The 24476-nt window shown below is 39.8% G+C and overlaps 1 protein-coding gene across 4 annotated transcripts in view; it reads left to right on the forward strand.

The window, feature by feature from the left end:
- ATXN10 (ataxin 10) overlaps positions 1-24476 on the forward strand; it is a 167799-nt gene that overhangs the window by 80180 nt on the left and 63143 nt on the right. For all 4 annotated transcript variants that reach the window (XM_075070470.1, XM_075070472.1, XM_032763001.2 and 1 more), the window contains 4 exons: positions 96-176; positions 6276-6441; positions 12800-12908; positions 14507-14676. In XM_075070470.1, the coding sequence (XP_074926571.1) occupies positions 96-176; positions 6276-6441; positions 12800-12908; positions 14507-14676 (526 nt within the window). The remainder of the gene's footprint in view (positions 1-95; positions 177-6275; positions 6442-12799; positions 12909-14506; positions 14677-24476) is intronic.

A 24476-nucleotide genomic window follows, 5' to 3' on the forward strand; every position in this document is an offset into this window, starting at 1 on the left:
CATCCAAAACAGTAATATAAACAGACATAGAGGAAATGTGAAATAACTACATTTTCATTGTAAAACGAATAATGCTTTTTTCTTCTGTTCTTTAGGTTCTTGATTGTTACAGACCATTTGCTGAAGTGTCCAGAGCTGGTAAAAGCCATGTATGCCAAACTGAGCAATCAAGAAAGGTAACCCCAAAAACCAATGTGGCTTTTAGTATTTAGCATTCCATATACAGTATCCTGTTCACATGATTGAAAAACTGTGTGGTTTCGTAGCTGGCACATCATCTCTAAATACATGTTTCTATGTCAGTAATGGTTTTAAATTGGTTGGTTAACATTACAGCTTAGCCACAACTGGCAGTGATTTATGTAGGGTTGCAGAATCCAGGTTGGCGCCATTATTCAATGAAGAAATAAAAAATGAAAGGCAAGATTTCATGCTTGTGCCTTAATTTCATAAGAGCACCACACCCTGCTGCATTTTAGAGCTGCATTTGAAATATGCTCAGCTGTTCGTACCACAGTTGTGATAACTAGAAATTAAAAGGAAGTCTGATATAATGGTTTATATACAGTCTGATTTACTGTAGTTGGTGTGCTTCAGTCTGTTCAGCTGAAAATTATAGACATGTATTTGCTTATGATTACTTAATTTTTTCAACATCTTCATTGCACATTTGAAAACTTAAGTCTAGAAAAAATAAAACAAGCATATTGCATCTATAGAGACCCTGGTTTTTACAAGGGGATAAGTATAAAATTTACTTAAGGTTAGAATTATTAACTCTTGAGAATCTTACAATATAAGCAGCAGGGAGGTGGTTTAGATAGGAAAGAGCCTGAGCTTCTCATAGTCCTGTGCACTTTACATTGCATATTTTTACCCTTATTAAAAGTTTCCACTGTCCTTCCCATTACCATCAGTGGGACAGAAGTCACAAGATTGCATGAAATTAGGTTGACCACCATCTCCTATCGGTTTTGTAGGTGCAAGATGCTGTAGAGGTGGCCACCCATCTCTTCATTGTTTTCCATGGAACTATTGTCAGACTACCCTCAGGGAAGATGGCAGCTCCCTGGGCAGTATGAATTGAATGTACCCAATATGATGACATGTGCCTAAGTCTGCAGATAGCCTGCAACAGTAGCTCTGCATGGTTGGAACTGCCCATCTTTCTCAGCTCTGAAAACTAATGATTACACTTAAATGTTTGTGTTAACTGTTGATAATTGTTGCAGAAACATCCAACCAGAATAATATGCTGAAAGATTTTCTTTAAGAGCCAGTTGAAACCTGGTGGCATTTTGCCGAATTCCAGAGACTTCCCCAGCTACCCTCAAAAATATTTTGCAGAAATTTTAATAGAAACGTTCCTTTAAAACAAATTAGTGTAGAACATGCACAAAACTAATTAGTTCTCTAAACTAATTGCATGTTAGAATTTTTTAAATCTAAAGTGTACATATTTACCATTTTTTTTTTGTTTTAAGGAAAATTCTCTCCGTACCGAATCTTTTTATTCCCATAGAGATCTTCCAGTTGCCTTTAATCTTTTTTTTTTTTATTCTCTTCACTCTTAAATCAAGAACAAACAAACTTCTATCAAATACCTGAAGGTTGGTTGGTTGATTGGTTTTGTTTGTTTGTTTGTTCTTAATTTAAGAGTGAAGAGAATATAAAAAGATTAAAGGCAACTGGAAGATCTCTACGGGAATAAAAAGATTCAGTACGAAGGAAAGGATTTTCCTTTAAAACAAAAAAAACATGGTAAATAACTGAGGGCCTAACTTATCTTGCAGAAGCTTTATTAGTGAAGATGCATGAGAAGGAAAGATCTGAGGTTAAATTCGCAAGGCTGACAGTTATTAACCTCTTTTTATTTGTCATCTTTTCTCATCTGTCTGGTCTTCAAACAACCCCCCAACTTCACCAAGCTCATCATCAGAAGCAAGCTCCCCACAAATGACACACCAACTTAAAGCAGCATCAGTGCCCTCCATAAGAGATGCAAAACTTGCAGACACATCTCCACTGGTACAGTGATTAATATTCCCCACAACACACTTTTTAAGATCTGTGGGTCCTCTACGTGCTTGTTACAACATGTGGTGTACCTCATCCATGCCACTAAGAGCTGTGTGGATGAAACAAGACAATCACTACACACTTGAATGAATTTACACAGAAACACCTTATCACCTATGGACCAACACTTTTCACAAAGCAGTCACTTAGTATGTGACCTCTTAGTCCTTGCCCTCAAAGGAAACCTCCACAATACTTTCAAAAGATGAGACTGGGAACTTAAATTTATATATTTGTTAGATACTAAAAATCATGGACTCAGTAAAGACACTAGATTTATGGCCCACTGACCATTCTTTGTCCCATGACTGCAGAAATGTTAACTGCCTATTTCACCTTGAATTGTCTCTGGCAACGTGTGTTAACTCATTATGCTTAATCTGTTCAACCTTGTATTTAGCTGTGATGCTTTGAATACTTTTCCCAGACCTGAAGAACAGCTCTGTGTAAGCTTGAAAGCTTCTTTTATCAGCAGAATTTGATCCAATAAAGGATATTACCTCACCCATGTTGGCTCACCTTCTCTCGATATTTTCTGTATCAAATATGCTCAGTTTACTTTCATAGAACTCTACAATGCTATTTTTTTCAGAGTGTCTTTCAGAGTAGAATTGACATCATCCATTTGTAAAAATGACCAGATTTTAGACTGAGGAGATTACTGAGTTTAATACCCTCAAGCATATGCATGTCTAAGGAGTCAAGTCATTCATAGATTTTTATAAACAGAGAGAACTATTACGATCTGACCACCTGCATAACACACATTATTGAATGTTCACCCATAATAGCACCTAGTAATAGCTATGATTCAGATTTAACACTGGTGGTTGCTCTCACTTTAATGCTATTATTCATTTACAAACTCTAGAAGGCAGCTGTCAAGGTTCCTTCCCCACTCTGAACTTTAGGGTACAGGTGTGGGGACCTGCATGGACACTTCTAAGCTTAATTACTTGCTTAGATCTGGTAACACTGCCACCATCCAGAAATTTCAGTGTCTGGAACACTTCCTGTCCCCCAAAAACCTTTCCCTCCCTGGGCAGCTGAACTCTCACCAGTCCCGTGAACATCAATCCAAACCCCTTGGATCTTAAAACAGAGAAAATTAACCACCCGGCCTCCTTTCCCCCACACCAGTCCCTTGTCCAGAGCACAGTCGTTCTGATCAAAAAACAAAAAAGAAAAAATCAATCAGTATTAAAAAAAAAAGCTTTTAATTAAAGAAAGAAAGGTGAACAGCAAAACCCTTGGGAATTACATACCTACACAGACAACAGATTAGACTACTCTCACAGACAACAATTCAAACACACGAGATGTTCCCCTGGCACAAATTTAGTACACAAGAAAAATATACCCAATTTTTGCATATCCTTATGATACCAAGACAAACATAAACCTATTTATCCCTTTCTGAAACTTACTACTCTGATAAGAAGGCTGGTTCCTTGATCTTTTCACTCCAGCAACTGAAACTCTTAAACAAAGGAAAAACTTCCCTCCTTCCTTTTGAAACATCTTGTTCCCCCATTGGTTCCTCTGGTCAGGTGTTAGCTAGGCTAGGTGAACTTTTTAACCCTTTACATGTAAAAGAGGCATTAACCCGTAACCATCTGTTTATGACAGCAGCACTGGGTTACATTGATTGTTGTGAACTCTTTGTGGTAGCGGATGCTTGATGTCCTTGCCAGTAAGGTGACATCAGGAAGAACTGGGTTCAATTTGTATTGGAAAAGGTTCAAATTCTGTTTCTATGCCATGAACATAAGTTAGATAAAAAACATAAAATATTCTTCTGGAAGGTTACAATGATAATGTGTAGTAATGACAATAAGTAAGAGTCAAAGCAAGCTGCTCCATGAGACAGAGGCACAGTCACTCCACCCTGTTTTAGGTTGGCCTTTTCCAGAATGACTCTGATTGCACACTTCTACACACAACTCCCTGGCCTTCAAGCAAGATCAGGAACCACTCTGTGTGCCCCACCCTGTTCTTAATCGGATGGCTTACAATTCCAACAGGGTAACCAGGGTAACCAGATAGCAACTGTGAAAAAATGGGATGAGGGAGGTAATAGGTGCTATATAAGAAAAAGTCCCAAAAAACGGGACTGTTCCTTTGAAAACGGGACATTTGGTCACCCTAATCACAACTGAGAAGAGAGCCACAAGAATAACTCCAGGTCTGAAAAACCTGCCTTACAGTGAGAGACTTAAGAAGCTTAGTCTATTTAGCTTATCTAAGAGAAGTTCAGAAGTCACTTGATTAATCTCCTAAGTACCTACATGAGAAGACTTCTAATTATAGACATTGCCTTAATCTACCAGACAAAGACATCATAAACTCTAGTGGTTAGAAGTTGAACCTAGACAAATTCAAACTGGAAAGAAGTTGTATGTTTTGAACGGTGAAGGTAATTATCCATCACTCAAAATCTTTGTAAATTGAGATTTGAAAATTTGAAAAGATATGTTCAAGTTCAACCTGAGTTTATGGACTTGAAGCAAAAATGACTGGGTGAAATTCTACAGTATGGATTATGCAGGTAGTCAGATAGTAATAGTTTCTTCTGTCCATAAAATCTGTGAATGACTTGACTCCTAGACATACATATGCTTGAGGGGCATTAACAACTAAACTCAGTCTAAAATTTGGTCTTTTTTTCAATGGGTGATGGTAAACTGCTTTTAGCATGGTTGCCCCAGAAAATGGGAATTGACCAATTATTCACACAGAGTTGGGGACATCGGGCAAATGACTTCTGGTAGTTTGCAGATGGGGAAGTGTGGTGGGAATCTGTTCCCCCTACCTTAACCTTAAATGGTACACCTGTCCTGCGATGGGGCCTCATCAGGTTTATAGTGAAATCTATGAAGTGATCCATATCCAACAACCTCCTATCTTGTGACCACCCATCTTATCCCCAGTGTACTGAGTACAGTTTCCTACCACATTCATTAAAAGGATTTTCACAGCTTAAAACAGGCTTCATTGTATTAGTGCGATATCGAGATTAATTCAGGAAGAACTGCCTGCCTTTTACCTTGGTCAGTTGTTTTTTCGGGATTAATAGAGTTGTGGCCATGCTTTTCCACAGGAAAAAAAAGATCTCTTTCCCCTTCATTGTGACAACTCACTTGGCAAATTAAACTATGTGGAGTAGTTCAAATGCAAATTTAATTTTGAATTTAAATGTCAGTCCTCACATCTGAATTGCAAATATTTTAGTCAAAGGAAACTCTGAGCTTGCCCTTGCATGTGCTCAATAAAGAAAACTTTCAAGATGAGAGAATGACTGTAGAACCTTGCTAATCCACACTCTCCTCTCAGCAGAGGCTTTAATCAGGAGTGCTGCAGTGAGGTGTCATATTATGAACGCTTCTTTATTCCTTTTTGTATGTAAAGTTTGCATTGTGAATTGATATATCAGAAATTAAACTATAATTATCAGAGTAAATGACCAAAGTACATTTTACAATAAACAGCCTTCTTATTGTTCTCTTACTTGCTAATGCAGATAATTCTATAATTTTCAATGGGAGTTTTAATGATTAATGTGGACTGGAGAGTTTCTACAATCTATCTGGTGGCAATTATATTACAGTTATATAGACAAAGGTATATTTTTTCACTGATTTATTGAGCCCGCTCTCCCCTCAAGACACACATTTATTTGTAGTTTTCTGTCAGGAAGGAGGGAATTAGTAGAAGATTATATACACAAAATAAAGTGTAAATGAAGGGGCAGGCACACTTAAAGGGATGCTGTCAAGTAGTTTAGGTTGTGTATATGTGTTTATTCTGTTAAAAATAACTTTAAAGGGAGATTTTAACATTCTTCTCTCCACCCTCCTTACTCATTATGTAGCATGTGCAATAACAGTAGCATTGTCAGGCACAAAAGTAGAAATGAACAGGCTATCTGAAAAAAAAAAGTCAGTTTGACTAGACCTTTCTGGCTGGGCTGTCTCAGTTGAACGGTGTGCAAAAATTATTCAGAATGTGTGGTGAAAGTTAATTGTTATCTAAAGCTCCTTTGCATTTTGAAAACCAGACATCATGATAGTACCACAGGTGAATTTTTTTAATGGATACAGTTTTTAACTATGTTCATTTAATCTATTGTTTGCCTTGGTTGGCTTTGTAAATTCAGTTAACAAGTTACCTACTCCTTTTATTCATTTTAATTTCAGGATTACTTTGTTAGAACTGATAATGGCCAAAATAAGTGAGAGAAATTCAATGAGCAGTGAGGAAATGGCAGTGCTCATGAACGATGCTGAATTTCTTGCAAGCCTTTTCCAGGAGAAATGTCACGATGTGCTCAAATTAACTTCCGCTGCAAATACGGAAGATGAGGTAAGACTTCAGGAACCAGGGCCGGCTCCAGCATTTTTGCTGCCCCAAGTGGCCAAAAAAAAAAAAAGCTGCGATTGGCACTTAGGTAGCAGCTCTACCGCCTCCTCTTCATAATTCGGCAGAAGATCCTTCCCTCCGAGAGGGACCAAGGGACTTGCCGGCAAAGATCCAGATGTGCTGTCCCTTCGCATTGGCCATCCCAAGCACCTGCTTGGTGTGCTGATGCCTGGAGCCAGCCCTGTCAGGAATACTGTGTTCGAATCTGAAGTTGCAAACGTGGGCCGAGCTGCTCAGCCCCCTACCAGTCTGGGGTTCCGTCCACTGGCTCCTGCCAGCCAGGGTCCCGGCTGCCGGCCCTGCTCAGCCCACTGCCAGTCGGGGGTTCTGGCTGCCGGCCCCTTGCCAGTTGGGGTCCCAGCCACCGGCCGGGCTCAGCCCGCTGCCAACCTGGGGTCCCGGCCCTGCCCTCATAGAGTGGGTACGTACCTTCTCCCTGGTTCTGGCCCATTCTCTTCCTCTCTCTCTCTCTCTCTCTCTCTGCACTGAGCTGAGGGTGGGGGTGCACTGAGCACAGGACTGGGGGTGAAGGAGCAGGCTGGGAGTTGGGGTACAGGGTCTGGCCAGGAGCTAGAATGAGGCAGGGGGCTCAGGGTTGAGGCAGGAGGTTTGGGTGTGGAGTGCTTACCTGAGCATCTCCCATTTGGTGCAAGGGGTGCAGGTGGGAATGTGTGTTTGTGTGTACAGGAGCTCCCATTTGGTGCTCAGGGTGGAGGGTGCAAGAGTCAAGGCATGGGGTGGGGAGGGCTGGGTATGTGTAGGGAGTGCAGGAGTCAGGGCAGGGCATGTGGGGGGCTGGGTATGTGTGGAGGGTGCAGGAGTCAGGGCAGAGGACTGGGGGCATGTAATGGGGTGCAGGAGTCAGGGCATGGGGTGTGAGAGGGCTGGGTATGTGTGGAGGGTGCAGGAATCAGGGATGAGATTGTGGGGGGGATGCAGGGGGCTAGGGTGCAAGGGAAGTGCAGGTGTCAGGGCAGAGGGCTGGGATCAGGGGAGTGCTCCCAGCCCCCTGCCCTGAGCGGCTCACGGGAGGAGGCTGGAGGGATACGCCCAGCTCCTACCCCCCTTCCCTGCCTCCTTACTGGTCTGAGCAGTGAGGGTGTTGGGGCTGCTCTTCTCCCCTCCCTCGCAAGGGCCATTGACGGCAGAGAGGGAGAGGAGGTGGGGCTTGACGCAGCGCACTGGGAGAAGAGGTGGGGGAGGGGGAAGCTTGGCTGCCGGCGGAGCCTGCCGTACAGCAGCAGCCAGCAGGACCAAGCTTTCTTCTGCCCCCTGCCCCTGCCAGAGAGACTGGTAGGCATGGGGTGGAGAAGAGCGGGCTGGATCAGGCAGCATTTTTAATGGCATGCTCCTGCCTGCCAGGGTCCGGCTCAGCCGTGCCGTCTTTGGCACATGTGCCATAGGTTGCCGACCCCTGATTTAAGATTATGTAAAGTATCAAATGCAGTATACATCTTATAAGTAGTGAATTTTTAAAATGCAGTTGGCTAATTATAAATATGATCTCTTTTTCATATTGTGATTTAGAGTTTAGCTTTCGGATGTCTTTTTATTTCCTTCTTGTGCTGAGGAGGGAGGAGTGTCCAAGAGGGTCTCTTCCGCCTTGTCATGCCCCATAGTGTATGTTAAGGAGGCCTTTGCCATCTTGAGGTAGATTACTCTGCTAATCTAGCTTTTCCTGCATTCGTTTGTGGGAGATTTCGCTTTCACTTTTCCGTCTCATTGTACACAAGTATGACGGCACAGCTCTAATCCAGCCTCCAGAAGTACAGACAGCAGTTACCCCCATGCCTGTAATACCCCCTGACAATCATAGGTAATTAATATAAAATGTACTTATCACAGGGAGAAGCAATACCTCCTCTGTCTTAACTTTCTCACCCTATGTTGCTCATGTAATGTCAATTGGTATTGCCCTCAGATCTGGGGGTCTCTGACCTTCAGCTAGCTTTTAATGCTTTTTTAATACAAACACCTGAAAAGCCTTTTACCCTGTGAAGAATGGAAAAAATCTTGTACCAAGCCTACATTTAGCAAAACACTTCATAACCGCTGCTGCTTTCTTGAGTTCTCATACGTATTACATCCCGTGGTACAATTATCATCTTTAACTCACTGACTTCAGTTACTTCTACTCACAGAAAAGGAAAAAGCATGTTTAAAAAGACTAAAAATCTAAACTTAGAAATTACGCGCTTTTTTTTTTTTTACAAGTCATAACCAGCTTCTTTCCAGCAGGAGGAGCACCATACTGTTTCAAAATGTTGGCTTCCAATATAATAGTGTAGTTGGAAGAAAGAAGTACCTTGTAATTAAAATAATGCTACTATAAACTAATTTATTTTTAAAAAAAAACTTTAAGAACAAGCTTCTGTGATCTATTTTGAAACAAATGAAAAAAATCATGTCTTTGTACATTACTATTAAACTGTATTGTAGCTGTCTGAAACTTGTGTTCGAATATTTACAAGTGTACAAGAACTCAAGATATACTTAAGTATATTGTGTTGTATTCGGGAAACCTGCTTTTATAATGCTCTCAGAAATTCCTCTGTGAGAAAGTGGTAGCTGAGTGGATAGCAAAACTGGGAATGGGAGAGAGGTAGCCTACAGTCTATCCATGGAAAATAGTCTTTCTAGTCTATTCTAGGTGAATTTATGAAGTTATACTAAAAAGGTCTTTTAGATAAGTGAAAGAACTTGACTCCTACCAGAGAAGATGGCAACTTGAAATTAAATTAAAGGGAAGCATACTGAGAGAGTTCCATCAACTTTTTATCCTGTTCAGTAACTGTCCAAGTAGTCTGTGTTTTCAATTCTTAAAAAAAAAAATGCTTGCTTTTTACAGTAAAAAGATCTGTGTTCAGCTTTAAGGTGAAGTAGACCAGCATTCTCAATGCTGTCAAAGTAGGTTGCCCTATCTAGCACAAAATTAAGTCCCTCTTGGATGTAAATGCAAGTCATTTTCAGTAATTTTTTTTTAATCTCATTATCATTGATCATTTACTGTCCTGGAATTGCAGTTGCAAATAAGTGAATAAAAGAAGAAGATTGGCAAGGATAGCTGAAAATAGTCTCTCCACAGGAAGGAAAAAACTTGTTAAATCCATAAATATTGTGCCTTGTTGTTTACTAAGAATAACCAGTAGAAATTCAGTAGTCTTGGTATTTTTGTCAAGTCTCCACATATTTGAATTTTTGCCTGAGGGTTGTATTATTTTACAAGTAATGGGATAGTTCCTGCAAAGAATCGAATTTAGTATTTTTCTTTAGACATTATCTTCTGCAGACAATGTACATTCTATCCTAAGCCCATCAGAAGTTGATCTTACGCAGCTGCTTCATAGCTAACATTAAAATTTTATTTTATTTATAAGCCTGTTTTTTAGCATTCCCACACTTCCATCAGTTTCTATCCACCAGACCTGAAAAATACCAATTTCCCTCAAATTTGCATGCCTTATTTTGTTCCTGACTAGAGAGGATTTTTTTCTGTGTTGAGAAGTTTATTCAAATTCAGAAAATAAGTTAATTTTTTGTACCTATCTTTTCCTGTTTCAATTTTTTAAAATATTCCCAATTCATTTTGGCTAGTCAGATCTCCAAAATGAATTGGACTGCAAACTCCATGTTTTTGTTTTGTTTTGGTCTTATAGAGTGTCTACGGTGGTGGGTTTTTTTTTTTTTAGGGGGAGGAGGGGTTACTAAGTTATAGAAACTGTTATTTCTACAAAACAAAGATTAAAGTATAGCTTGTATAAAAATGACACATTCCTCCTATCAGGCCTTGCTGTAGCAATTGTTTGCCTGAGGCAGAGGATGAAATGGTGCATGGTAGGTGACATGCAGAGGTGCAGGATTCTGGGAAGGGATACGTAGGAGACAGTGAACCAGGAAAGATATGTTTCAAAAGTGCTAATTTCCAAACACCTCTTACCAGGGCCAGCTCCAGGCCCCAGCACACCAAGCGTGTGCTTGGGGCGGCATGCCGCGGGGGTCGCTCTGCCGGTTGCCGGGAGGGCGGCAGGCGGCTCCAGTGGAGCTCCCGCAGGTGTGCCTGTGGAGGGTCTGCTGGTCCCGCGGCTCCAGTGGAGCATCCGCAGGCACGCCTGCGGGAGCTCCACTGGAGCCACGGGACCGGCGAGCGGCAGAGCATCCCCTGCGGCATGCCGCCATGCTTGGGGCGGCGAAATGGCTAGAGCCAGCCCTGCCTCTTACTGATCTCGATAAGAACTGTTGGGAACTTGGCAGTTTTGAAGATCAGGCTACTTATTTTTGATACCTAAATAGGTTCCTAAATCCATAACTGTAGGTTCCTCTTTTTTTTTAAATCTTTTACCCATCAGATAAACACCTCCTGCACCCCCCCAAAAGGCAAAATGAAGATATGGTTGTGTGGTGTTTATTAGGTAGGGCAATAGGAGACACCTGCCAACCATTGAAACCACCTGAAAAATTTTGCTTTATGCATACATATACACCAACAGCTCAGATGTCAGCCAAACAAAACTGTACCAACAGTCTTTGCCGACAAAATACGCCTGAAAAAAGTGGCTTAGAATAAAAGTGTTGTCACAGCTCTCACTAGAGAGTTGCTTGAGCAACACATTATGTATGTTTGTGTGTAATACAATATATTTGCACATATAATTGTCTTTAAAAGTACTGTTCCAATAATACTTTTTACAGATATCTGTAGATATTTGTTTGCCCTTCAGTTAAGCAGTACATAAGATTTTTATTATGACTATAATTTATACATACATTAGATGAGTTTTTCAGTAAAACTACCATGTCTCGGTACAAAATGGGAATGTGGGATGAAAACGTTACAAATAGTGTCTCTGTCATTGAAATACAGTTGTGACTGCATTTCACCAAACCACATAATTATTCAATGAGATTGCTTTCACCAGCACAAACCCAATGTATAAAATAGTTTAGGGCTACGTTGTGTCTTGGACTACATGCCAATGAAAGGAAGCAATGGGAAATAATTTCCCTTCCGTTCCAGCATGGGCTAACTGGATCATGAATCTGGCAAGTAGACAAACAGGAGCTATGTGCCTGTTAACCTGCTGAGCAGGAAGGAGTGGGGAATGGACATAGACCTGGATCTACCAGCACCGTCAAGGTAGCATAGAGAGACCAGGTGGGGGAGGTAATATCTTTTATTGTACCAACTTCTCTTGGTGAAAGAGATAAGCTTTTGAGCTTATACAGAGATGTGTTAACTGGAAAGCTGCACTCTCTTACCAACAGAAGTTGTTCCAATAAAAGATATTACCTCACCCACCTGGTCTCTCTAATATCCTGGGACTAACACAACTTCAGCAACACTGCAAGCAAGGTAGCATAGAGTCTGTCATAATTTGCTACTAGTATAGGCTAGCAGCAAATTATGGGGTAAGAGGGAAGCAAGGAAGGAGTTGTAACTCAGAGATGTGTCTCTGTCATTATTGTGTCTCCAAGCGGCTACTTCTGGAGTGTTTGTAGCTTATGCATTGTCCTTTACACAGGGCTATGTCTAAAGTCACAGTTTTGTCCTTAGGCATTGCGTGGCGCACTGAATATTTTTTTTTGCTTTTCTGAGTGATGATTTTGTAACTGAGTGCCATATGATCCACCTAACTAGTGAGAGTCTACACCAAGAAATAGTTTTCTGGTTGAATAAATAATATGCAAATAAGAATGTCTTTTCTACCTAACCAGAATATTGCATTTATAATCCCAAATGCCTGTTTACCCAAGAATAATGTAAATTCTCGCAGCCAAAGTTCATTCAACCACAGAATTATATAGGATTCTTGCGGATAACAAATTGGTGTCTTCCAGGCAGCATTTGTGTCTTTAAAGTGGGACACTCGCACTGGGTAAACTCAAAGAAAAAACATTTATACAGAAGTGATTTTCTCAACTTGTAATTTTCTATATTTCTGCTGTTGGAAAATACTGTGTTTTTAATAAAAACTTTATCCCTTATTACTCTATTTTGCTTTCTCTGTGATCTTTCATGGAATTTGTTTGACAATAGTCTGTAGAGAGGAAATTATTATTATTTAATATATTAATTATTATGGTTATTTGGAAGAAGCCCTTGTTTGTTCATATATATTTATAATGAAAATATAATCTTTAACAATTTTCAGGGAAAACAAAGGAAAACTAGTAAATTGACATGGTGCCATATGTTGCTGATAGCGCACACTTTTCAGCAGACCTTCTGATCTTAGATTCATGTTTATGAACAATAATATATTTTGTATGTTCATGATTTCAGAAATGTTGTCTGTCTTTACAGGAAGCAATAGTTACAATTCGGATTCTTGATGTTCTTTGTGAAATGACATCAAACAATGAACAACTGGAACATCTGCAAACTTGTCCTGGTTTGCTTGAGACTGCTGTGGGTGAGTTAATAAATGTTACTGCTTTCCAACTACTGCTTCAAAATTGTATTCTGCACTGTATATGAAAATGAGTTTTTTCACAATTGGTGGTAATTATTTTATCTATTTTAATAAAATAAATAAATAAAGAGCTGTGAATTATTAATCTACATTTTCAGATGTTTAATTTGTCTCTGGAAGTTCTGCTGCTCTACTTGCTCAGAGTGCCTTTAGCTCTGTTTGCCCAGCAGAGCCTTTGTCTGTCTCTCAACAGTCCTATTTGTATGGGATGAGTTTGTAAAGGACGACTGCTTCATTTTTTTCCACTGTCTGATTATGTGTTTAACGAGTTCCTCTAAAAATAAAAATGGGACTTTCCCATCTGTCACTTACTGTAGTCTTTGTTTTGGCTTTCAGGTACTGAATAAAAGTTCTCATGAATCAAATTGTTACTTCAAAGTTCAGTTTAAAACAAGCTTCCCCATAAAAGTAAAGATTTTTACACAATAAAAAGACACCAGGCCAGTGAGGAGAGACCCTCACCTCAGGCAAAAGGGAGAAAGTGGTGTGCAAGTGATGACTTCTACCCCCAAAACTCTTCACTTCATCTAAGTCTGATGTTGCTGCACACAACCTTCAACACAGCTCGTAAACATCTGATGTTAGTTTAAGGAAATCATTCATTCAGTGTATTACTTTGAACTTGTAGACTCATACTACTCAGCTTATATACACTAAGATATTCTAAATGTCCTTTGGGAAGAGGATTGCTAGTGTGCTCTGCTTCTATGCTTACCTACAGCTAACCTTTCTGATTAAATTCAAATACATAATTTACTACTTCTATTAAGTAAGGGCACTTAAATACACTTACATCTATGTACGTCTTGAAGAATCACAAAATATCCACTTCTACTTCCTTAACAAATGCTTGACTATTTCAGCACAGAAGGAGAATTACAAGGAGTTGGAGATCAATACAGCAGTTTCACCAGTTAATATGCTAATACTTGTTTCAATAGCAGCTTCCAGTCTGATTTTTCTGTGCAGTTATCTCCAGACTAATTAAACACAGCTGCAGACTAGAACATTGCAACCATGTGGGATCCGTTATAGTTCTCAGGCACTGCTAGCCAATAGGACTACAGCAATGGATTCTGTTCTCCAATTTGTTTCTTAGCCCAAGAATAACAATGTTAACTTGACAGTTTAGTGTTTTTTGTTAGCAGCAGTTTGAGGCAAAACCTCAATGTTCCAGAGAAGTCTCTGCTTTGAAGGAATTGAAAACTGAGCACTACGAAGGGATAACATCAATAAGAGTGTCCGAATCCTCAGCCACTAATAACTCTGATGCCTGTGTGGAAAATTAGACTCATCCTTATGACTCTGTGTCTGAACTACAAAATCAGATACGTGTGAGAAACTTCAGGGCTGTCTTAACCTAACCGTAGCACAAAAATTAACAAACAAACAAAATTGGCAAACTGATGTTCTTCCAACATTCTTGAAAAATCTAGAATTATATAGATACGTTAGTGTTTTGAAAATTGCACCACGCTATCAAAAACAGTGATGTTCCCAATATGGTAATATATTAAAATATCTGTTTCCTTATGTAGATACTTTGCGGCTAACTCACCTGGCTGGGAAACAGACTGCAAATATCTTCACTGCCACACATTCTATGACAGGAGAGGGAGAAATTTCACATCCAGCTGTGGGTTTTAAATCACACCTCATTCGTTTGATTGGAAATTTGTGTTACAAGAATAAGGAAAACCAAGACAAGGTAGGATTGTTTCCATGTAGTCTCTTGCATGATCAGCTACACTCACTTGAGTGTGATTTATGATTAAATAATATAGTTAATCTACAGTAGAAGTTAAAATTAGTATTAGGAGCACAGAAGCAGATATGTTGCTGGACTGCTTCAGAATTATGAAGGAAACCCACATCACGTAATTACCATAATAATTGGCTTTATTTTTTGTGTGTGCTTAACATGTTTTGCTTCAATTTTATTCTCATGCTTTCTGTCCATCTCTCTCTCTGTCTCAAAGCCAATGTTTAGTTCTTCCTTCCCCTTTCACATCTGACTACAGTTCTTAAAAAGCTTCTGGAAATTAAAACCCAGCTGATTTTTAAAAAAACAAAAATCAAGTTTAGTTGGCCTCTCTATTGCACCTCTCTCTCCAAAAACTTTATTCCATTTTTGAGATACAGGTAAGCCTACATACCTCTTCAAACTGAATCCTCTGACTCTGTTGAGGAGCCAGTTCTATAAAGGGAAAATTAGCTTTTCTTTATGGAGTAAGAACAATGAAAAGAAAGTGAGAGGGCAGCTGTCTACTTTTAGTCATTAAATCCTTTCCTGAGTGTTGCATAAGATGTGATTTTTCATCCACATGTGAACCTGCTTTTCTTGCTGTGAGCAAGTAGGCCTTCCATGAAAAATATTGTAATGTTTAAATGCATTGTTGTAAACCTTTCCAGAATTGGACAGATTGCACCATAAGGTAAGTTAATCAAAGGACTCCTAACACATAAGAATCCTCCACAACACATTTTTCAAGATCTCTGGGTCCTACACATGCCTGTCACAACACAGGAGATGTGGAGATGTGTTGAAAAGTGTGTTCTGGGGAATACTGATCATCATAGGAGTGGAGATATGTCTGCAAGTTTTGCATCTATTATGGAAGGAGCTGGTGCTGGTTTAAGCTGGTGTATCTTCATTTATGGAGAGCTTGGTGTCATGGTAGCCTTCCTTCTGGCTTATGCTGGCTAGAGGTGACTGTTTCTTAGGGTCAGTCAGATGGTTGGTTTGAGCAAATTCAAGATTATTTCCTTTATTTCAATATTGTCTTAGATAAAGTTAAAGGGTATGGGTGACAATTTCCAGAAAAGTAATAAATGGGATAGAAAATAAAAAGCATGCAATAATGGCTAGCTCGAAGGACTATTAAAGGAATATAGAGCATTTTACATCCATCTCAGATCAGGCCTATGTCAGCAGAGACCGTAGCTATTATCTGACCACTCGTGAGTGTTCCATGTGAGATGAGCTAATCTAATTCCACATTGCCAAGTAGAGTCTGTGTACTGTTACTTGAGCTGTTTGTATCTGGTCCTCCACTTCTTATTTTGTGGTCACAGTCTCAGGTTCTGCCACCTGTGGAGAAGGATTTCTTTTTCAGTATAGTTTTCTCATTGGAACAGTGTGTTGTAATGCTGTTTGGATGGAGGTAATATCAAGGCAACTATACACTGAGCAACTAAATATCAAAGGCAGTTTCCTTGGGAATGCTTGTACTTCCATTGCCAGTTTGAGGAGATATATACACACACTAGCTCTCATTGCTAAATGGTAGTTTGCCTTAGCCTGTGTATGGCCAGTGCAGTTGCACTGCCCCAGGAACAAGGCTGAGTGGTTAGTGACTCAAGTCAGAATCTACCTCCCCATTTCCTCTGACTCTATGGGAGTCAGACCCTTCACCAGCACCTATACCTGGCCTGGACTACATCTCCCAGTGTGCTTTTGCAGCTCCGCTGCCTGGTGCATTGGGGTCAGAGCTGAAGCAATGCCCTTCTACACAGGCTAGGAGGGAGGTGGGTAGTGACTGCAGAAACTGCTTCCTTCACTCATCCTCTCAAGCTATGCAAGTAGCTAGGACAAGGGATGAAAGAGGTGATTTGTATTGGCAATGGTGGAAAATTTGGGGACAGTGCTTCTGAGTGGAAAAATTAATTATTGCTGTTACTTTGATGAATTTGCATCTTGTATTAAACTCTGTAGTTTAGTTTTCAGAACATTTCATTTTTATCCTCCCATTGTGGAAAGAAGCAGGGTGTTAGCCCTATGGTATCATTCTGATGGAAACAGATGGAAATCATTCTGCGGCTTACTGTTAGAAATTGTTTAATCTCTCTTTCTTCAAAGTTTATTTTTGCTATTGTGATAAGCTCTTAAGACATAGAAAAAGCAGAGATTTAAGTTGTAAAATGAGATGTGATTATTAAAGCAGGTTGTTGGCAGGCTAGCCACCCTAATTATATTTTTTCTGAAGCTGTGTAGGTGAAGTATTGTAAGAAAAAAGTCTCAGTCCAAATTTGCAGTTCAGGTCCCTAAAAATATGACTGTGCAGGATATCACTGAATATGAGTGTTGACTAATATAACATGTCTGATATAAATCCAAACGTTTTTACTCAGTGCTGGTAGAGCTTGAGCAGCAACAGACATATGAAAAGTTCAAACCTGTGCAAGGAGTGAAAACTCCTTTTTACCTAAATAGTCTAGTGGTGCTCACCACCCTCTTAGCCCTTGCTGCAGGGAGGGGAAGCAGTCAGGAACTGCCACATCTAGGATGCCATGGGGCAGGCTGAGCCCTGTGGGCCAGTTGTCTCCACCTCGGGACAGGCTTGGAACTCTTGGGAGGGGAACCTGCCAAGAGCCACCTTCAAACACCTTCGATGTTTTTGTGGAAGGGGGGGAAGGGAGGAGTTGTGTCTTTGCTTTGTGTTTTGTCTCTCACAGAATGAGGCGGAGTGTCCCTTACTTGGGAGATTGTGAGGAAGGAAGGGGAGTGCTTGGGCTGAGCAAGGACTGTAAGAGACGTTTGACAGGCAGGCTGGTGATGCGGGAGGCGAGTCTGTTCTGCAAAGAGAAAACTGAGAATAAATTATTTATTCTGTATCTGTTGGTTTTGTCTTTTTTTAAGATTATACAGTCTTTGGGGCAGCAGCTGTCCTCTGTGATTATACATTGCCTAACACAATGGAGCCCCAGCCCTTCACCACAACCACTTGTTCAGTAGAAAGTTGGCTTTTTGTTTCACTCCAGCTGTCTGCATATTAGCACAGAAGAGAACTGCCAAGTTCAGCTGTTGCTTATAGCTAGAAAATTCTGTGTCCTGAGATGGAACTTTCCTGACAAAAGAATGTGATGCCAAGGAAAGTCTTCTGTTCAGCAAAGGAACAAGTACATCATGGATAGCAACTGTTTATCTTCATCAGCATTACCCTGTCCGTTTTCAGGGACATCATCTAAGGAGTGTCACTGTAGTTCATTTTCCATCTCCCATTAATTCTTTCTTCTCTATTAAGAATTAAGTTTTTTGTGGTGTGAACACCATTGTGTTGTCTCCTTTTTTTCTAAAATATATTCATTTGGAAAGGGGGAATCCATATCTCGAATGGAGTTTTTGTTTGGGCATTCCAAAAAACCACTGACAATGAGTATAAGCAGTATGTCACTATTGAAACAAGTAAAAAATGTTTCTCATTTTTCAGTAAAAAAAATTTGACCAGCTCTAATCAATATGAAGCTTTTAACTAATAAAACAAAACATTAATTACAAATGTAAATTTAAGAAGATGCTTTAGAAGTAGATGTTGTTGTTACCATAACCTCCTTCCCTCTGCAGAGTACATGGCCAGTAGTCCTTTATTGCTGAGATTCTTATGCTTTTTGTAGACACATGGAAATAACCATAAGAATTGTATAAAAGGAGAGTGGTCAGTAACCTTCAGACCCTGACTGCATTCTTAGGTACTTGGCTCTACTGCGATGCAGGCAGGCAATGAGATTTCTTGGGCAGGAAAATGGTTTGATGCCTAACAAGTTTATTGTTTAGGCAAGGGAAAAAAAGTCTTGATTACCAAAAGCATTAGATATCAATGCCAGGCACATACCTACCTGCATGGGATTGCTCTTATTTTGCAAATAACTCTCTCCATAGAAAGAAATCAATACTTTTTTTCTTTCAGAGGAAAGATTACTTAAGGAATGTAAGTTCTGAGTTTTGAGATGCATATCATTTTACAGTTATAGCTGACAACAACGCTTCCCTAAATTTAACTTCAGAGTAGAGGAAGAGTCTTCTTGTGTGGATAGAAAATATACTTCAGGTGCATCTTTTGTAAGGTGTAAACTTATAAACAAAGTTAAAAAAATAAATAAAAGGTCTGTTTTGTCTAATAAATTAGTTTAAATTTTTTTTATAACATTGTTGGCTTTTGAGAAGTCTACCTGGCTGATTTGAAGGCTGCTCAACCTGAAAATACGAGCAAGATCTGACTTGTTTAGAATTCCTCCATTTTGTAATGTAATCCCATTTTTTTAAATGTCAAAATTCATAAATCAAGCTGTCATTGTTAGTCTCCTTTACTTACTGTTCCTGTAACAGTCAAATAAATTAAATTCCTAAGTAGAAGATACATACCTCCTTGCTTAGTTTTTTAATTATAGGTTATAGTTTTTTACTCCCAAGTATTCTGAGTTATCAGAAATAACTCTTAGCTGGGTTAACTGGATCTGTCTCTCAACAGTTTATATTATAGAAAAGAGGCAGTGTTTGCATTCTGTATTGCGTGCTCAGTTCATTTAACTGACTACACACTTGGGCTCGGCCATGCAATTATCTGTAAAGGACGGTGCAGAAGGTGTTAAAATGACATGGATTTAATTATATATGACATTATTTGAGAGAGAGAGAGAGAGAGAGAAATCAACATTATTTTATTGATGTTTCTAAAGGAAAAAATGATACTGCGATGGATAATGAAATCCCTGTTAAAATTACTCACATACCACTACACCACAAAATTGTTAGTGCTACTACTTTTTCCCACTGTCATCGTATTTCATTCTTACGGCCTGACTGTCAGAAGTGCAAAATTCTTACTGAAGTTGGACAAATCATTTACTTTGAATAACTCTATTATTAAAGTAGCCTATTTTAAGCTTCTAATATAGTATGTGTAATAGATACAGAGAGTTTCTAGTACCTTTTTAAAAACACATTTGTTCAAATTCTTTCTCAATATTGCTGCTTGCTGGTGGCAGGATCACTATATGTGGATGAATGTGTTCCTTTTTTGATCATGTACTCTCCAGCACAGATCTTAGCTTGTACTAGAAATTCTTTGCAGTTTTACTGGTGTCGGATACCACTCATATACTGTTTTTTTGTATAGATTTTCCACTATTGCAACGGAGAGGATTTCATTATACTTTTCTAATATTATTTTCCTTAGTTTTAACCTCAGTATGAACTTTAAGTTTCCTCTTCTTTCCTCCCAACCAACATCCCAGGTACTATTTTCTTAAAGATACATCAGACTTTACAATGAGCTGATCTTATAATGTTGTGCATTTTGCATAGAATCCTTTTGGAAATAATTTTCTCTTCCTCTCCATTTACGGATACTTAAATGTTTGTTGTAGTTGCATATGAGCTACAGCAGTGGTTCTCAACCAGGGGTATGTAGAGATCTTCCAAGGGGTACATCAACTCGTCTAGATATTTGCCTAGTTTTACAATAAGCTAGCCAAGTCAGTACAAACTATAATTTCATACAGACATTGACTTGTTTATACTGCTCTATATACTATACCCGGAAGTGTAAGTACAAGATTTATATTCCAATTGACCTATTTTATAATTATATGGTAAAAATGAGAAAGGAAGCAATTTCCCAGTCATAGTGTGCTGTGACACTTTTTTGTATTTTTATGTCTGCTTTTGTAAGCAAATAGTTTTAAAGTGAGGTGAAACTTGGGGGCAAGCAAGACAAATCAGACTCCTGAAAGAAGTACAGAATTCTGGAAAGGTTAAGGACCTTGAGCTTACAGTGTCAGTCACTTTTGTATCTCTGTTTTCTTGGCTTGGTATAGTAGTTTTGGCCCTCTTGAGTTACTAAAGTTTCTAGGTTTGTATTTTATGAGGAACCTGAAGTAAAAATAATGGAGAATTCCTGTTTTATCAAATTTCAGGGCTTGACCACCACTTTTTGTGAATAAAATCCCAAAATAACCAGTTATTTGAGAACATGTTATGGAAAACAAGCCAAAACATTATTGAAAGAATTTTGTTTGCAGAGTAATGCACCATGATCACATGTGGTGGATCCACTTTATTATATTAACTGCGTGTTGTAGAGTGCACAGGTTCATTGTGAAGAGTAAGGGAGAGAGACCAGTTAGGATGGTAGTTTCTTGGAGGAAAACATGTTCTTTATCATGCTACTGATCAACAAGTTTTAAATCACTGAACATATGCAATAAACACAAGTATTAATTGTAACAATCCCACCTCCCACTGGAATCTCTGAAAATCCCAGTCTGCTTGAATATTGCTAAAGGAGTCTAAGGGAGTTAGCGGCCTAATTCTCATTTAATTTCAATGAGGTTAGAGTGTCTAACTCTCTCTCTCTATCCCTTTTCTATCCTTTCACTCCTCAGGTGCTCCAGAGCACTAATTACTAGAGAGTCTTAACTTGAAATATCCTTTCCAAGGGGTAGTTTTAATGGACCCGGAATTCCCTATATATTTTTTTAACCAATCCGCCCTCCATAACTGTCTCCATCCTCTAAATAAATAAAATAAAATAAAAATTAGGAACCATGTGTGAACCAAAGCTTAGCCTGAGGGATGTAAGAGAATAAAACCATATTTAGCAATCGAAAAGAGGGTGGCAGAGGAAAGGAAAAATTAAAGAAAAACCAAAGACGTGGTGGGGAATTGCAGTAGCTTATTCAGATGGAATCAATAGTACTTAATTTCTGCCATCAGATTTTATTATAATTTGTGAACACTCAGAACTGTACTGCTCTCAGTTCAATGTGGTACTGCCCAACTGCAAGGTGGTGCTGTTTCTTACTTTGGGATCTGCAGTGATGAGATAATTTCATTTTAGAGGTTATTGCTCTTTAAGAATAAAAAGTGTTTTTACTTTTAGTTGTACGGCGTGTATAAGAATGGAGAAATGCTCTCTACCCTGTACACTGAAACTAGCTCCTCTTTCTCTGTGTCATTCTCATAGTAGAGATTCGGAAAAGGATTTGGTAAAATAGGGGTACTTTTCTAGGTTAATCAGTTTCCTCCAGGCCTACTCTTCATCAGTCTGTCATTATGCCATCACATTTTTTGCTTTCAGTATTTAACCAGTGCTAAGTCTGTAACCGTTTAACAAAATAGACACCTCAGTCTTCACTCCTTTGGTTAAATAAGTAAATGGAGATACCTTTATTACAGATCTTGAAAAATAATTTGCCACCACCTAAGGTTGCCAGGTGTCCGGTTTTTGACCAGAAAGTCCAGTTACAAGGGAACCTGTACAGTGTCTGTTCAGATGTACTGACTGGACATAGTACTGTGGATGGGTGTGGTGGAGAGGTGCCAGGTCATCAACCTGCGCTGGGACCGCCTCCTACCTGCATCTCGTGGGTAGGCAGGCAGTGTCCAGGGCTGCAGTTCCTGTCCCAGTCCCAGAATGGAGGGAGGTGAAGAGGGCGGAGCGATGAGGAAGGAGGAGAGGAGAGAGCAACGAGTGATGGGAGGAGTGAAGAGGAGCAAATGGGGTGGGGCGTCGGGGAAGAGGTGCAGCAAGGGCAGGGCCTTGGAGGAAGAGGCAGAGGAGGGGGAGGGAGCTCCTGCTTTAGTGTCTAGTTTTCAGAAATTAGAAAGTTGGCAACCCTAACACCACATCACAGGCAAACAGTGATGGAGCCTGTCCTTTACATGTGTTTCTCAAATAGTTTCGATCTTTTAGTATATTAGGTTTATTGCTTGCAGCAAAAAAAAAAATTTAAAAAAAAAAGTTACCATGCTATAAAAGACAAACTTTTTTTAAAAAAATAAGCAATTAGACAGCTAGTATCTGTATTTATGAAGTCTTATCATGCTCTACTGAAATTTAATTTCAAATCTTAAAGCAAAGATTCCAGTAAAATACATCACTTCAAATAAATGAGGTGCCAATGAGAGCTGAGGCAGTTTGAATCCAATTTTACAAATGTGTTGCAACACTTAGTTATTAATCTGCTTACTCATAAAATAATATGAAGAACAAAAAGTGACTTTCTTCAGCAGTGCACAAACTTAAATTTAATATGAATTCAGAAATGTTGGTTTTCAGTGACAGTGTTCATTTTTTTTATGTGTATCTAGCAAAATGGAGCCCTGATTCTGATTTGAGCATTTAGCACTGTTGCCATATCATCATCATCATTATTATCATCACCATCACATCTGCAAAATGCACCTTTAGGTCTAGACTGTGGCCTGGATTACATGTTTGTACAGGGACATAATGGAAGGAAGTTGCATGTTCCTGAGCAGGTTGGTAGGATCTGGGCTCCATCCTGGTCAGTGTAATGCGCTATTAGTAAGAGCAAAGAGTGAGAAGAGGTAGAATTGTGCTTCTCCTGAAGACAGTGCAGCTAGCCACCACCTTTTGTGCAGCAGAAACTGTAAAAGCATAATCTACCCCCAAGGTATAAAATAGTCTCCAGAATAATGGTAATTTAACTAGATAAACATTAAGAACACTTTAATACAACAATGTTAAGTGTGGAGAAAATTCCAGTCGGGGCTTTTAGGATTTATGGGGCCCTACGCAGTATTACTAAACTGGTGCCCCACCAACCCAGTGTGTCGAGTGTGCACAGCCACCAACCCCACCCGTGGACCCCCAGAACACCCCCCCCCAAAAAAAATTGCTGATAATCTGGGAGCCAAGTGGCGATTCTCGCCCCCATGAGAGGGGAAAGGCTGGCTGGACAAGTTGGGGAAACTCTGCCCGACTCCCCTTCGGAGGTGGCCATGTCATAGGGGTCCGTGGGGCCCCCGCCCTGCCCAGTTCGCTATAGTCCACCTCTGCTCAGCCCTTCCAGGCTGTGTCATCGTCACCCCACTGCTTGTCCGCCACAGCGAAGTGCGGCATCTTGGGGATGGGGGATGTCTGGAGCAGCAGCAACTCCTGCCCTGCCTGGCTCCACCTAGAGTGGAAGGATTGCTGCCAGGCTGCGGCTGGATGAGAAACGCACTCCCCAGCCCAGCCAGCTGTGTGCATTCCAGCCCGTGCGGTCACTTGGAGTGGAGGTGCTCAGGCTCACGAGGAAGTGAGTCTATTTATTGGATTCTGCAGTCTCCTTACTTTCCAGGTCCTACTCAAGATAGGCTCCTGGAGAAAAGCTTAGCCAGCTTTAACCTCTGTCCAGACAAAATGGATATGATGGTGGTGGGTCAGGGAAGTCACTATTAAGAATCTTTAGGATATCTTTCTAAAATACAGCTTTGAGATTTTCTAGCTCCTTATTGGGTGAGGTTCTTTGGCCTGTGTTTTGCAGGAGGTCAGGCTAGATGATGATTATAAAGTTCCTCTGTCTTAAAATCTATGAAACTATTAATTTTATTCTTATTGTTTGATTTTCAGTAAAATCCACAATGTGTGAGATGGTGTCCAAACATAAAGGCAGCATGTGGTCCTCTCTCTCGAAAGAGCTCACAATAAATAATATAAACTAAACAAACGGTAGGAGAAGGGTGGTAGCAGCAATGATAGGTAATTTTTTAATAATGCAATGATATTGTTTCTCCAAGTGCCCACATGATCGCTGTGATCAGCCAGTTGGATTCATTTAGATTTTACAGCAGAATTTGAGGAATTGAACTCTTGAGAGGGGTAGTGGCCTTGCAGAGCAGCTCAGGAAGGGCATTTCATATGTGTAAGGGGGCACAATGGTGCTTGAACAGGGGTCAAGGTTGGCAGTATAAATAGGCATAGTGGAGACAGTGAGTTGGGG

Source organism: Chelonoidis abingdonii, chromosome 1 (genome assembly GCF_003597395.2).
Source record: "Chelonoidis abingdonii isolate Lonesome George chromosome 1, CheloAbing_2.0, whole genome shotgun sequence".
NCBI classification, from domain to species: Eukaryota; Metazoa; Chordata; order Testudines; family Testudinidae; genus Chelonoidis; species Chelonoidis abingdonii.